We start from the raw sequence: 16,914 nt of genomic DNA on the forward strand, positions 1-16,914 counted from the left end.
AAAGATGTAAAAAAAAAAAAAACTGTATCAGTGAGTGGCAAGTGAAACAAGCTCAGGGCTTCCACTGATTCTGCATTATGGTGAGTTCTATAATTATTTCATTATATATTACAATGTAATAATAATAGAAATAAAGTGCACAATAAACGTAATACGCTTGAATCATCCCAAAACCATCCCCACCTCCGCCCTGGTCCTTGGAAAAATTATCTTCCACAAAACCGGTATCTGTTGCCAAAAAGATTGGGGACCGCTGTTCTAACCAAGGGATGGGGAGCAGTCTATTTCAGGGCAACTCACCACCAACCCCCACTAGGCCGTCACACCTAAAACTTGAAGACAAAATTTCCAATATCAAATGTCCAAATTGTAAGCAAGAGTTTGTGTTTTAATAATAGGAATATATCTTTTTAAAGTAATCTACATAAAGTTGTACTAAGGTTCAAGTTTTACCTTTCAGTCTGTAATGAATTAACTGAGTCTTTTCTAAAGCATGAAAAGAAAGAGATAAAAAGTCAAAAAAGAAGCAGAGAACACAGCAAACAAACACCCTACTCAATCTAAGAGAAAATAAAAACATCTGAGAGTTTGGAGATCTAATGAAAATAGCAAATTAAATATTAAAAGAAAATGCCTTCATAAGAACTAATTCTATTTTGAAGATTACAAATTTGGTTATAAAATAACTGTAATGTTTAAAAAGCATCACACAATTTTTAAATTTCTTTATGCTGTCCAATGTACAAAGCTACAATATATGATGGTCTTTAAATTTAAATAAATCTAAAAGCTCACATATTTACACATATAGCTGACATTAGCAAACTTCACAATGATCACTTCTGATTAAAAAATGAAGAAACTTTACTTTGTTTGCAGTGAGTAAACAGAAACAAACAAAAAAGCCCATCATACCTAGTCTAGGAGGAAATGAAGTTAAAGGAGCCATGATAAGTTCCACATAAGTTAAATTCACAAGGAAATATTCTTCTAGTTCTGGTACATCGTCCTGTAAAAATTACACCCATTAAATTATCTATAATTATGCTCTCAAATTAATTACCTTACAAGCTGTTTTGAAAAGTTATCTTTTAAATATAAATATATATATTTAAATAGTATACAGAAAACATAAAATGCAAACATAGAGTAGAAAAGATTTAAATCAGAAAAAATAAACATGTCTTGGCAATGACTTTTTTGGATTTAACACTAAAAGCAAAAGCAATAAAAGCAAAAATAAACAAGTGGGACTATATCAAACTGAAAAGCTTCTGCACAGCAAAAGAAAACATCAACAAAAGGCCACCTACGGAATGGGAGAAAATATTTGCAAATCATACATATCCAAAATTTATCTAAAAAAGTCATACAACTCAATAGCAAAACAACAGATAATCTGATTTAAAATGAAGAGGGACAGAATAGAAATTTTTCCAAGGAGGAAATACAAACAGCCGACCTGTACATTAAAAGGTGCTCAACATCACTAATCCTCATAGAAATGCAAGTCAAAACCACAATGAGACCTCGCCTTACATTTATTAGAATGGCTATTATCAAAAAGACAAGAGATAAGTGTTGGTGAGAATGTGGAAAAAGAAGAACCCTTCACACTGTTGGTGGGAATGTAAATTGGTGCAGCCACTGTGCAAAACAATATGAAGGTTCCTCAGAAACTTAAAAATAGAACTACCAGCAATCCCACACCTGGGTATTTATCCAAAGGGAATGAAAACACAATAGTGAAGCGGTATCTGCACTCTCATGTTCACTGCGGCATTATTCACGGCAGCAAAGTTATGGAAACAACCCAAGTGTCCATCAACAGATGAATGGATAAGATGTGGTATATATATAAAATGGAATATTATTCAGCCACAAGAAAGAAGGAAATCCTTCCATTTTTAACAACACGGATGGACCCTGAGGGCATCATGCTAAGCAAAATAAGCCAGACAGAGGAAGACATACTGCATGGTGTGGAATCTAAAATAAAGTCATACGCGTAAAAACAGAGCGCAGAAAACTGGTTGCCAGTGGCTGGGCTGGGGTTGCAGGGGGAATAGGGAGGGATTGGTAAAAGAGTACAAACTCAGCTGTAAGATGAGTAAGGCCTGAGGATCTAAGGTAAAACATGGTGACTATAGTTGACAACACTGTACTGTACAATTTAAATTTGCTGGGACAACAGAACTTAAATGTTCTCACACACAAAAAAAGATAAATACATGAGGTGATGGATGTGTTAATTAACTAGATGTGGGGAATTATTTCACAATGTAAACATATATCAAATCAACAGAATATACACTTCAAATATCTTATAATTTTATATATTTTTTAGATTCTACATAAGTTTACCATACAGTGCTGGTTAATTATACTTCAGTAAAGCTGAAGTTTTTAAAGAAACATAAAATTATTAAACTTACACCTGGTTGTATAGGTTATTAGGTTGAACCACATGAAACTGCTAATATTATACCATTTTTTACCTGGACTAATATAATATGTAAACCAATTATATAAATACACAAACTTAGTATACCTTAAATATAATAAGAGCTAAATATTTTTAATTACCTTAATTACCTTTTTAATTACCTTAAAAAATGATTCTAATCCAATGATTAGACTGAGGAATAGAATAATACTATGGGAAAAATATAAGCTTTGCAGTCAAAGAGAACTAGTACCAAATTTCTGTAATTTTAGGTGAGTTACTTAAATTTTAAGGCCTCAATTCCGGCATCTTTATAATGAGGGAAGTAACTGCTACTTTGGGGATTTAATAATGATTAAAAATAATGTGTATGGAGTACCTGGCCTAGAGAGAGTCCCTACAAAGTGACAGATATTTGTGATGGTTAATTTTAATACAATATTACTATTAATCACTAATAAGGCAGCTGCTCAAAACATGAGGACGAGCAAAACCCACATCAGTAGTAACCAGACAGCCAACAATATTGTGACGTAGAAACCCAATGTATATATATGAATATATAATATTAGTACATACACCTCTCTCTTCATTGTATTTAATGGAGATGTGTTGGCATGTGAAAAAATAAGAAAATGAAGGTCACAGTTTCTATCTTCTGTCAAACAGGGACAAATGTGAGTTACAGAATCAGCGATGTAAAAGGGACTGTCCCCAACCTACCCGCACTGTTCCCCACCTCCATGCAACAACTCTCCCCTATCATGCCCCAGGCTGGCTTATTTCTGTAAATACAGGCTTGCAGTCTCTTAATCTTGTGCTACTCTGAGAACAGAAACGACTGCAAAAACCTGGGGAGAAAAAAGGAAACTTTGAAACCTTGTGTTCATAAAACAAGACTGTAAACCAGACCTCTGAAGGTGGCTATATATTTTCTGCTTTAAAAACTAATGTATCGGGCTCCCCTGGTGGCGCAGTGGTTGAGAGTCTGCCTGCCGATGCAGGGGACAAGGGTTCGTGCCCCGGTCCGGGAAGATCCCACATGCCGCGGAGCAGCTGGGCCCGTGAGCCACGGCTGCTGAGCCTGCGCGTCCGGAGCCTGTGCTCCACAGCGGGAGAGGCCACAACAGTGAGAGGCCCGCGTACCGCAAAAAACAACAACAACAACAAAAAACTAACGTATCTAAGGAATAATCCATTTATTTGTATTCAATTACATTAATAGATTATATATTTGGAAGAAGACTTACCTTAAAGTTTTATGGAACCTTGTGTTGTATGTCACGTACTGAAATAACATTATCCTTCATCTTACGGCTTTAGAGTTCTCATACTACCATATTAGGTCACAGTGCCACAGTAATCAACAAAATAAGAATTACTGATTTCAGATGGTAGATGGTTTACAGTACTTATAATTTTGTAAAAGTAAAAGGCCTCTGAGAAAATTAAAACTTGAAAAAATAGAACCCCAAAATACATAGTAACTGAGAATTATTTTTCTAAGGCAATATTCATTCTCTCTCTTTCTCCCTTCCCCTACCCCTCCACCCCACACACCATGTCCTACCCTCTCCATATGTACTATTTTCATAAACTTCTTGGAAATGAATTTAAGTAGTTGAAACACTAAGTCCCAAAACAACACAAGATTTCCCAACATGAAAAATCATTTAAAACACAATTTCAGTCAGAAATGACTACTTTAAGTTTGACCATAATCACATTTTATACCATCAGCCTCTAGTGAGTTTCTCACTATCTCTAATTTAACCGGTCCTAACAACTAAGTCGCTGACCTACATGGCTTTGCTGGTCCAATGAATCCTTTGGAGTAATCAAAATGCTCCTTTGAAATCTCTTAGGCCAATGACATCTTAAACGGGACTGCCCTAAGGAAATTTTCTTTATCACAAGTTGTTTCTGTGATAAAATACACAACAACAGACCAGCCTATCTAGACAAGAAAAGAATCCCCTGTGTAATTTAAAAAAAAAAAAAAAAAAGTCACAAAAAGAAATAAGTTGATTTAAAGACACCAGAACATTTAATCAACTTCTACTTTTTATCTGGTTATTCGCGTTTAATACAGTAATAGCAAAATAAGCGTTTTACCTCAAGTATAGTAATGTTGATGGCTGCTGCTGTTGCCCCTTCTTCTAAAATCAGAAAGCCAATTACTGGGACAAAGTCAACATTTGGCTCAGCTAGGTTTCCTTCTGTTTGGTTCTTTAGACTCAACATTCCAGGAACTGTGGTATATGTGACATTAATGGCTCCTAATTGAATTGGATGGGAAGGGATTTTTAAATTATTTAAAATTAAAAAATAGTATCTCATTACGAACTTGTTGACTTTCCTAAAAGCACGTCAGTAGCTGTATTATTGGCCCCAATTCTTCACCCCTTCCCCTGTTCTTGGCCTTTACCATGTAATGGCTCAGTGATGTTGCACTGTGGGCAAGGCATCCCTGCCTACCTCTACTTTGAGTTTGACTGTGTGACTTATTCGGGCTACAAGGTAAAAGTGATGGTGCGCTAGTTCTGAACCTAGACCTTATGGGGTCTGGCGTGTTTTTGCTTGCCTTCTTATGCCTCTACTGGTTCCAGGAGAAGAATGAGAGACACGTGGAATACAGCCACCCTAGCCAAGCCCAGACTCAGTTAGTGGACCCACGGCTGGCCCATTACCATATGCTGCTGAGAGTTTATAATTGTTTGTTGCACAGCATTCCGTGACACTAGATAAATTCCTTTAATCTTTCAAAAATAAAGAAGTTATAAAATCCTGTCCTGAATTAAGAAATATTAATTGTTTTCCTGTCCCTGATTTATTCTAGCAATGGCTTTCATCCACCCTAGTAGAATATTAAAAAAGCACCTGCCTGGAAACTCCATTCATTCTAGAGTAACACAAACCTAGAGATCCAAATTCTCTGTTGATGAAAAGCTGAATTGTCATGTTAGCCTCCTGTAGCAAAACAAATCTTGATGAAAGAGCAAAACTTAACACTCCATGTGGTTCATCACTGGCTTCTACGGTCAGAACAGCTGCATATCCTTGAGCGTCAAGCAGAGCAGCTCCTGCTGGTGCAACTCCTAAGAAAGTCAGGAACCACAAGAAATCTAACAGTGACTTGACCTTAACTTCTAAATACTTAAAATATAACCCCACTTATTGAAACATATTAAAGTAACCAGAAAGTGGTTACTTTCACTCCTCTAACAGAAATCTTCAGTGTGAAAAACAGAAGTTACCTTTTAGTTTTTTTTTCTTCTTAGATAGCAAATTTTTTTTTTTTTTTTTTTTGGGCTTGACCTATTATTGTCATTATGTGCTATACTGGTCATCTGAATTACAGAAATTGATTAGAAACTGAGGAAAATACCCAGATAACTTGCTCAAATTAGTAAATCTAATTTATCCATAAAACTGATCCAGAATCCAAATTGGTCAGCTTAGCATAAAATTAATTTCATTAAATTCTACCTTTGGAAATATATTTTACTCCATAGGAAATATTTAGCAAAATTTTTAGAGGTTTTAACTTGAATCCATAAAGATAAGTATTTTCATTCTGAGCTGATTCTTTTGGATCTAAATGTTATGGGGCAGACGATATTTAAATAACATTTTTAAAATCGCTATGCATCTAACTGTTAAATATAGAGACAGCAACTATTATTTTTTTCTGAAAAGAATAATACACCAGAAAAATAATTTAATTAAATTCTGCATTACCTTGTGTCCTGACATCATACAGAATGACCTGGTATACTTCTTTCTCCTCAGGAATATTGTCATCCAACAGATGCACAGATATTGTTTTATTCAATGACCCCTATGTCAAACAGAAAGAAATTCATCCCTCTACTGTCACTGAGCACAAACTAACTCCTGCTTTTACTGGCCTTATAAATTGTGCATCCAACTATATTTTCACTTAAACAAAGTGTTCTGTGGCTTAAAAAATAAATTAAATAAAAAACCACTGACTCATAAGAAAACAGGCTTAAAGTAGATAGGGAACAACTGTGGAAGATTTTGAGTGCTGAGCTCATGAATATAGATCTTATCTAGTGAGCAATGTAGCCCTATTGAAAATTCCAGACAAAGCAATAAGTTGGAGAGATTTCTATGTGGTTAATGGGAAAAACTGGAGTATGGAAAAGAAGACCAGTGTTGTAGGGAAACCAGTTATTAGAAGTCAAATGTAGTCCTCAAGGCAGAAGGTTATAGGGGTTAGGCTTAATATTGAGGGAGTGAAAATGAAGAGAAAAAGAATGAAACAATTTACCAAACAAGAATTCATATCAAGTGAGCGTGGAGAAGAGAAGACGAAGAGAAACAATAAAGAAGTGCTAACTTTCTACCCAAGAACTGCTTTCTTATAGTTATTTTCCACCAATCATCTTCTTTCAAACTGTCAGCAAGAGCTTTTAAATGTAACCTCAAAAATACTGTGTGAACAGAAGATAAAAAGACATTTGTTTCTCAGTCTATATTTGCTGTTTCATAGCAGTGAAACATTTAAGTTCCAAGTACATTGAAAGTTCCAAGACAGTGAGGGGTAAGAGAAGAGGGACAAGCAGTAATCATCTTCTTAATGACACAGTTGACACCAACAGTGGGAGGGCAAGAAAGCAACAAGAGGGCTTGCCTCAAATACAAAGTCAACTTTTTCTGTTTCCTTAAAGGAGATCTACCTAGTACATATGGAAAAACAAACCCCCTCCTTAAGTCTTAGAAATTCTTTGAGTAATGTTCTTCCTTTAGGTTTCTAAGGAAGCAGCTCCCTCATGGATCTCTATTAATCTTTGTATTACATAATCAGAGTTTTCCCATTTTCCTCACAAAACACAGTTACCTCCAGATATTGCAGTAAAGCTTTTCTTGGTGGTATTACCTCAGGAAAGAAGAGTTGTCCGGTAAAGTTAGCAAAATTGAGTTCTAGGTTTTGCCCAATAATTTTCCAGTTAACAGTAACATTTCCTCGACCAGGGGGTGTTCTCATCACATGGAATTGTAAAATTTCTCCTGCAGGTGAAATGTACAGATTGATGAATGTTTAATGTAAAATGAGCTTAACATTTGAAGTCAACAAAACCCAAATCCCAAACATGCAACTACTACAGTACCTTTTCTAAGAATATTACAAAGCTGTTCTGTTTGCAATGTTCTAGAAGCTTTATACATGCTTATTGTTTATCAACACATTATTGTTTATCCCACTTCTAAATACTTCCATTTAGTAGAACTTCAGGAAGTTTAACGTGTAAAAGTTACAAAAGCACATGCTAAAATGGAAAACACAAACTTTTATACACTCCAAAACATGCACCAGAACATAAATGTTCTGTAAATTAAAGAAAATAATTAAGTCCTCGTGGTCAAAACTAGTAATAACACAAGTAAATTCTTCCTTCACTTCCCAAAAGGACAAAAATTCCTTACACTGGTATGCAATGTGATTTTACACAATGCATGCATAGAAATGCTTGCAAATACCTGAAAATCACATTTCTTGAAATTGTAACTTACATATACCATCAATGATTTTGTTTTATAGAAAGAAATACAAAGGAAAGGTGTCAAATCTGTTTATCAACCTCTGTAACTTCACCAAAGTTACAGCTATCCTTCCTGGATAAATGAGGCATCTTAGATACTTTCCATTCCTGGCTTTTATCCTCATGTAATATTTTGTAAAATTGAAGAAAATCATAAAAGTCATTTCTTCTAAATTGCTGGAATTGAAAAGTAAGCTCCTAGGGAGTACTGGTGATGGCCATGTGTCTTGCTGAAAGTATGCTGAATTCAAAAATTTTATGATGATGAACAGAAGTGGAGGTACATTAATGAACTATATTACTAAAAACTAATAATTGTTAAAAGATAAATGAATTCATGTTTAAAAGGCTTTAAAGAACACATGCTTATAGCATAGACATATAGTTGAAATCCATGCATGTTCATTAAAAATATCACTTTTACTTAGTTATCCAAATACATACACACTTCTGACACTTAAATGAGGAGAGTAGCAATAACACAGTAAAATATAAACACCCTTTCCAAATACGTTTTAACTACCACAGTTTTTTAAATGTTTTAAATAATAAAATTAAATAATTATTTCTAATAGAAAGGTTTCTTAAAATATCATAAATTCATTAATTTAGAGATTATCTTATTTCAATTACTAAAAAACAAAATAAAATTTTCATACTAAATTTAAGCATACATAACTTTAATACATTTATTACATAAATTATTTTGGGACAGCAGAAAATATAAGAAAGCAAAAACAGACTTCTAAATAAAATTTCCTAAAACAGTTCAATGTTTAATGTATACATTTTAAAATATTTCAATACAAAAAAAAAATTTTAATTGCTATCACAATAGCAGACTATGACTTGGATGTTTTTATTGAAACATAAAGGAAATGTTATTAGAAATAAGAGTGTCCAAAGATAGGATATAACTGAAAGAATGGGTACAATCAGCCATAATTGCCTTGCCATTTAAAATTTTTATACTTATATAACTCATATGAATAAAACACAGGCACTACAATGAAATGCTGGAGTCTCTATTGTATACCAGGCAGAATTTCTCAAGGGTTTATTACTGAATGGCAGAGAGAGAACCTTGGAGTTATTAAGCTCTTTCGCCTACAGTGTTGTCTGGTGACCCAAATAAAAAGGTATAGAGTCATGGTTTTCAATTTTTTTTTAAATCACAAAACCCAGTAATATTTCAAAATGAAAATTATAGAAGTTTGAACAAGTGCTAAAAATGCAGTGGGAATAAAAGTGGCAAAAAAAAAAATGTAGGTCAATGAAAATCCATATTGAAGGGGAACCTGCAAATATCATAATAAAAAAAATTATGGTTGTAAGATGGTACATAGAGATTTGGGAATAAATACACCATTAAAGGCAAAACTAAAAATGAAATGCTAAGGAGAGAAAAGAGTAAAATCCTCCTACAAACTTATTACATGTAAAAACGCTCAGTCTAGGGCTTCCCTGGTGGCGCAGTAGTTGAGAGTCTGCCTGCCAATGCAGGGGACACGGGTTCGAGCCCTGGTCTGGGAGGATCCCACATGCCGCAGAGCAACTGGGCCCATGAGCCACAACTACTGAGCCTGCGCATCTGGAGCCTGCACTCCTCAACAAGAGAGACTGCGATAGTCAGAGGCCCCCACACCGTGATGAAGAGTGGCCCCCCGGGCTTCCCTGGCGGTGCAGTGGTTGAGAGTCCGCCTGCCGATGCAGGAGACACAGGTTTGTGCCCCAGTCCGGGAAGATCCCACATGCTGCGGAGCAACTAGGCCCGTGAACCATGGCCGCTGAGCCTGCACGTCCAGAGCCTATGCTCCGCAACGGGAGAGGCCACAACAGTGAGAGGCCCGCGTACCGCCAAAAAAAAAAAGAGTGGCCCCTGCTTGCCACAACTAGAGAAAGCCCTTGCACAGAAACGAAGACCCAACACAGCCATAAATAAATAAATAAATAAATTTAAAAATGCTCAGTCTAATACCACTTAATATCACCTTTGAAAATTTAATGTTACCATGCAAGAATTTAACTTGCAAGAAAATATTACAAGAAACACAATTTGAAGCACAAGACACACACAAATAAAAGGTAAACCAAGTATTCCTTAAACACATAATTTCATGAGCCTATTAAAAATCACGTCAACAGCATAAATAGTGTGAAGATTTTCCTAAGAATCAAAATAGAGGTATTAACTGCCTCTTTAAGGCAGACTGCCAAGAATCAGGTCCATTTAAAATGCCTTCTAGGGACTTCCCTGGTGGTGCAGTGGTTAAGAATCCGCCTGCCAATGCAGGGGACAAGGGTTCGATGCCTAGTCCAGGAAGATCCCACATGCCACGGAGCAACTAAGCCCGTGTGCCACAACTACTGAGCCTGCGCTCTAGAGCCCGCGAGCCACAACTACTGAAGCCCACGCACCTAGAGCCCGTGCTCTGCAACAAGAGAAGCCACCGCAGTGAGAAACCCACACACCATAACAAAGAGTAGCCCCCGCTCACCACAACTAGAGAAAACCCGCACTCAGCAACGAAGACCCAACACAGCCAAAGATAAATAAAAAAATAAATGTATTTATTTATTTTTTTTAAAAAAAAGCCTTCTAGGAAGAATTACCAGAAAGCTACCTTCTACCTAGAGGAGAAGTCAAAGAACATAGGAAAAGGAAAAAATTAGAAACAAGTGCTCAGTCTTCTAAATACGAGGGAAGGACAGAAGATAGGTCCTAGAAGGAAGGTAAAATTTTCAGATAGCCAGTATTTTACCACACTGCCTTCTAGTTTTTGCCCAGAATGAAGACCTAGAGAGGGCCCTCCCCCACTAAAGAGTCTGACTAATTCCTGTAAGATCATCTTGATATGAAATCTAGAGTCCACCAAAAAATCGGTGATACATTTTAACTTTAAGCAGAAGATCTAAGACCAAAAAAAAAAAGGATTTCCCTGGCAGTCCAGTGGTTAAGACTTCACACTTCCACTGCAGGGGGCATGGGTTCGATCCCTGGTCTGAGATCTAAGATCCTACATGCCACGTGGCGTGGCCATAAAAGACCAAAAAAGAGGAAGATCTATCATATGGGTTCTAGACCTAGCCTAACACAAATAAGAAATATGAATATAAAATTAATTTTAATAACCCAGAGTATTTCGTGTATTTCTTCCTAAAACAAATCAGGATTGTTTTTATAAAGATAAACGTCAACTACAATGTGTATAAAAATAATGGAAAACTAAAATACAGGAAATATATTTTAATAGATTCATGTATACGTGGTATACAGGAACCATCCAAACTGATTGTGCTCTACAATTAATAGAAAATGACTTAAAACAATTACAGGGATAATATGAAACACAAACTGTCAATAAGAAAAATAGTTGAGTGTTTCTAACATAGCAGTTCGATATATATTTTTAAAGAATCACATCTCTTGTTCAAATCTTTACCTAGAAAAAATACATGCTGTCTCTGAGAAAAGGAGAAATTTTAAATCCATTGAACATGACATAATGATTATGATGCTGCAGAGATGTGTGAAGTGAAACGTTTAACACAGATTGATAAAGAGCACGTTTATACATACTTTGCAACCACAGTAAAAATCTATTGTCCTATATTTCTAAAGTCTGCCCATTACATTTGAAAGAAAGTAATATTTACCACTGGGCATCTGTCCAATTGCTTTAGGACAAAAATGTAGAAATAGGATTCTACAGAATTCAAAACACTGTTAAACACTAAGGTAATTCTTCCCCATGAAATGAAAATGTATTCTAGAGCCAGAAATTCAGCATTGTCCACATTTTAAATCTAATCACATAAATGAAACTCCAACACTAAGTCAAAAGCAATGTTAACACTGTCAAAAGCCTACATGGCATGATTTTTTTACCCCATTTCTTTAGCAGTTATCTTTGAAGAAACACCATGAAGTTTTCATTTTTGTAAACATCTGCTTGATATACATTTCTCTATGCAATTTTGCAGTAATACAAAGAATACATGCACAAAATACTGAATTCTTGAGGTTAGACATAATGTTTTTGAAAAAAGAAAATTAATTTAGACTCTAGGAAAAGGTTTAGGAGAAAAGGGAAAGAAAAGTAAATTTAAAAAAATAGAAATTCCTACCAATTTTTATTTAGAAAATGTAAAAATTCTAGGGAGTACCGATTAATGAAAGCAATTCGTTGTTCTATTTCCTGTACCAAACTCATGCTCATAGATTGATATGATGAAGCAGATAGGATATGCTTTTGATATGATAAACCAATAACACGTTTGGACCACGTGTTTTAATGACTAATCATTTTTTCTCTTTGCATCCCCTGCAGATATTTAGCTGTTGGAGACTAAAGAGACCACAATCTGGTTTTCAGGTGTTAAGTTCGTTCCAGTGAAAGAGAACACAGGTGCCAAGACCCTGCAGTTTCCCCAAGATGACTTGGTGCTCAGCACAAGAGCCTGGGTTTCTTCAGAGCCTCCAACCCACCACCCCTGTCACCACCCAGACTTCCATAGGACGCATGTAATGACGCTAGCTCCTTTACGGTTAAAATGCCCTTCAAGTGATCCTGGACATCCAAATACTTTTGTATTCTTAAAAAAAAAAAATCCCATCATATGGCTGAAAATCACATACCTAGTCCAGCTCTGTGTCCTCCCTTAAATCTAATCCTTTCTGGTCCCTGAACTTATTTATACCCACCCCCATGCCACTAACACTTTTCTTCTCTTCTTCTACATTGCCTTCTTCTCTATATTTCTTCAACAAAACAAAGCAAGTCCAAAATACTCTACGCTTTAATCTGGTTTCACCAATTTTTCTCCTTTCCTTGCTCACAGAGCCAACAAACAGAATATCCCCTAAGGCAGTGCTTCTCACCCTAATGCAGTGAAGGATGGGATTTGGTTTTAATACTTTTTTTTAGTTTTCTTTTATCTGAAAATATCTTTATTTCACTTTCATTCTTGACAAATGTTTTCACTAGTATAGAATTCTGGGTTGCCTTTATTCTGCTTTGAGCATTTTTTTTTTTTTTTTTTTTTGGCTGCACTGGGTCTTTGTTGCTGCACACAGGCTTTCTCTAGTTGCAGTGAGCGGGGACTACTCTTTGTTGCGGTGTGCGTCATTGCGGTGGCTTCTCTTGTTGCGGAGCACTAGCTCTAGGCACATGGGCTTCTGTAGTTGTAGCACGTGAGCTCAGTAGTTGCAGTGTACGGGCTCTAGAGCACATGGGCTTAGCTGCCCCGCAGCATGTGGATCTTCCCAGACCAGGGGTCCCCTGCATTGGCAGGTGGATTCTTAACCATTGGACCACCAGGGAAGTCCCAGACAAGGGGTTTTTGTCTGTTTTTTGTTTTGTTTTGTTTTCCTTGATCTATCATAAACTGACATTTTTGTAAAACACAATAAAATAAATGACTAGATAAGTTAAATGGCAAAAGGAACACACATACAAAATGTAAGCCCATAGATATCACAGCAAAATGAAATCATTATAAAAGTCTCTAGAAAAGATTCTTTCAATTTTCAAACTTATCTTGTCACAAACAAAAAGCAAACACTTTGTGTGCAGATGTCAGCTTGAGGACCGTACTTTGAGGAGCACTGCCCCCAAGGCTTCTACAGTCCTGTCTTCTGTTATCCTTAGTTATTTGCTTTCCATGCCAAGTTTTCCTTTACAATTCCTCTGCAGTTACTACTGTTCCCTCTAGCCCATTTGGGAATCTAATCTCACTTGTTGCCCATGCAGTACGAGACACGCTGGTTACTTTCTTCTGATAACTAATGAAAACACATTCTTATTTTGGTCTCTTCCCACCTCTCTGGCAGAGCCTTCTTTCCCCTTTCCCCTTTGCCTTTTGCCTGTCCCAGCACCTTACCCTGGTGCCCCACATAGCTCCATCCTTGACAACTTGCTTTTCTCCCTCTACCAACTAAGATCTTAATTTTAGATCTTTGATTTTCCTGATTTCAATGATTATCTCTAAAAATCCAATTTCCACCCCTAGCTTAAGATAGAGTCAGATTCTCTCACCAAATTTCCTCCTCTCACATGGACACTGTTACTCAAATTCATTATTCTTCCAACTCAAATCCTGAAATATTTACCCGACATTCCTGCATTGTCAGGTTCTGAAGTAGATGTAAGTTCAAGCAAAACAAGTTTCTTCTCACAAGGTGCCCTATAGCGTAAGCTCTGGATTCAGACAACACTAGGTTTAAGCCCCACCATGAATAACTATGTGCTGGGTAATCTCTCTAACATTCAGTTCCCTTGTGTGAAAAACTGGTGTATATCGTCATACCCACTTCATAGCCCTGTTAAAATTAAGTGAAATGATGGATGTAAAATGTCTGGCATGCAGAACACACTCAATAAGTGTTATTGTTGTTGTCATTATTATTGAGATTAACTTATCTTCCAGTGACTTTTTACTTGTATTATACTACAAATAATTTTTCGAGAGTTGATGATCTGTCTTTAGATTGACTTATAGCAATTTGTTAGTCACTTTTACTCACTATTGCTATGACAGCATGAGCTTTTAAACCGTTAATAAAAGGAAAGAGTATTGGAAAAATGGCTCAGATATTTGCATTAAGTTAAATAAACTTGCAAGTTGGGAGTACAGTAAGGTAAAAGGTGATGCACACTAAAATGCATTCAGTTTCCAGCACAGTCACTAACTAGCTATATGATTCTGTCCAGTCACTTAATCTCTCTGTCTCAGTTTTCTCATCCATAAAGTCGAAGCCCAAATGCATGATCTATATCCTTTTCATTTCTTAACTCTTTTAGGTACAATTATTTTTTAATTTTAAACACAAATGATAGTGAAACAGACTATAAATACCAGTTTTATCTCAAACAGACTTATTCAAAGACAAAAACACTGCTATAATGGTTTAAACAAAAAGTAGCCTATAAATGTAAACCCTATAGATGATGTAAAATATTAAGATTCATGGAAATTACTGTTTTTTTACGGGAAAAGAGGACATTGTATAATTTTTTTCTAGTTTGGCACTTTGTTCATAACATATACAAACATACAAAACCCAAGCTAAAATATTCACTGATCAGAAACTGCTATTTTTCTTTTGAACAGAGAGCCCATATTTCACCATTTAACATCAACAGCTACCACTGAGCACATATACACTATGTGCCCAGAACTATGCTAAGCACTTTACATTTATCCACTTCATCCTCACACAGAAACCTACGAAGGAAGTAGTATTTCCCTTCATTTAACAGATGAGAAAGCTGAGCATCCTAGGTTTGACCAATTTCATTAAAATCACACTAGTGGGGAGTGGCAAGCTAGAACACAAGACCAATCTGCGAGGCTCCAAAATCTAGTTAAACAGTTCCCTATACAGCCCTCTCCCAAATAAGCTCCCTGTACATTAACACACCCAGCTGTACAAAATAATGGAAGAATTTTTAAAATGGGAAGCTTTAAAAAACTAGACAAAAAATGACATCCATGGAAAAGAGAATGAATGTGCTCAACAAAGAAAGGAACCCACCTTCATGACCTATGACAGATCTGGAAGCAGTCTGAAAGCTAACGACTCCTGCCACATTGTCATTGGCCAAAATGTTCACTCTGACGGTGTCGGAACTGGGCAAAATTCTACTTCCGCCTTCGGTGTACACCAAGCTAACTATGATGCTTTCATCATCCTCTGGCTCAGAGTCATCCAAAATGGTTAAAATGGCTATCTTTTTGGTTTCACCTATAAAGAATTAATGGAATAAAACCTAAGTAAGAAAATCATCAATAGAGAATTCACAAAGGTCCAAGATAACTTCTTTCAAAGAAAAAAGTTAAGTAAAAATACATGAATGAATTATAACAGTTCAATACCATAAGTAATATTAGTGCCACTATAAGCAAATGTTGTATGTAAGTATGTATACCCTTTCACCTATAAAACACTGTAAAAATTTCATTAATATGGGCAGATTGTGGAAAAGGACATTTTGAATTATGGAAAGTTAAAGGGTAGAATTATTTCAAGGAATCATGGTTTTACTTCCTGGTCTTTAGCCTAGAACCATGACCTAGCTAGGGGAAGAGGTTCTGAAGCATCTACTGTTTAGAAACTGATCCCTCTAAAAAGTGGGGTCTCATTCTCATTTTGGCGTTACCATGAATGGTTTTCAGGTAATCAAGCCAAAACTTCCCTGAAAGACCAGGAACACTTAGGGAACAGTGGTCAAAATGGGAAACAGAAAAGGATGGTAAATTCTGAGCAAGAGAACCCACATAAATGGGATAAGTCTTCGGGGAGCCAGATGAGATGACGACATCAAATACTAGTCTCCAGGATTCGGGCAGTAAGGGAAGGAGGCAGAAAAGGAATTCAAAGGGACACATAACAGCAACAAGGGCCAAGCAATCTACTTTGCAATTTGGTCTAGAACCCCACTAGTAGATAGGGCATCACTGAAAACCCCCAAACCCAACACTGCTTCTGCTGTTCACCTACAGTGTTCCCCATCTAATTCTTTGCCACTTTCTGGAAAGATGTGGAAAGGGTGAGAAAAGGCAGGAGAAAGGAGAAAATGGATGTGAATGCATGTTCTCTCTCGCGCGACCCTGGTATATTTTATCAATTCAGTGTCAAGACTGCCTCAAGAGAGTGTATGTTATCTGAGAATCTAGGTTAACTATAAAATATAGTCCATTTCGTGTGATTCTAAAGTTACAATTCAAGGTAATACTAATTTGTATAATGCCACTACTTTATATGATAGCTTCTTTATTGTTACCAAAGCCATTAAAAAAACCTAACTTTAAATTTTCAGCTCCACTCCCTACTCAAAGTTCAATATTTCCTTTGAAATAGGGAGAAATGTTACCAGTTACTAACCTGTGCACACA

At 36.2% G+C, this 16,914-nt stretch overlaps 1 protein-coding gene across 1 annotated transcript in view; it reads right to left on the reverse strand.

Annotated features, from left to right (window-relative positions):
* The window catches only part of ADGRV1 (adhesion G protein-coupled receptor V1), a 577,115-nt gene that overhangs the window by 424,954 nt on the left and 135,247 nt on the right, over nt 1-16,914 (reverse strand). The window contains exons 34-39 of the mRNA XM_082836315.1: nt 15,554-15,763; nt 7,353-7,483; nt 6,188-6,287; nt 5,365-5,544; nt 4,562-4,725; nt 916-1,009 (exon numbers count right to left, since the gene is read on the reverse strand). Of these exons, the coding sequence (XP_082692441.1) occupies nt 916-1,009; nt 4,562-4,725; nt 5,365-5,544; nt 6,188-6,287; nt 7,353-7,483; nt 15,554-15,763 (879 nt within the window). The remainder of the gene's footprint in view (nt 1-915; nt 1,010-4,561; nt 4,726-5,364; nt 5,545-6,187; nt 6,288-7,352; nt 7,484-15,553; nt 15,764-16,914) is intronic.

This window comes from Leucopleurus acutus (genome assembly GCF_964270905.1).
Source record: "Leucopleurus acutus genome assembly, chromosome: 3".
NCBI lineage: Eukaryota > Metazoa > Chordata > Mammalia > Artiodactyla > Delphinidae > Leucopleurus > Leucopleurus acutus.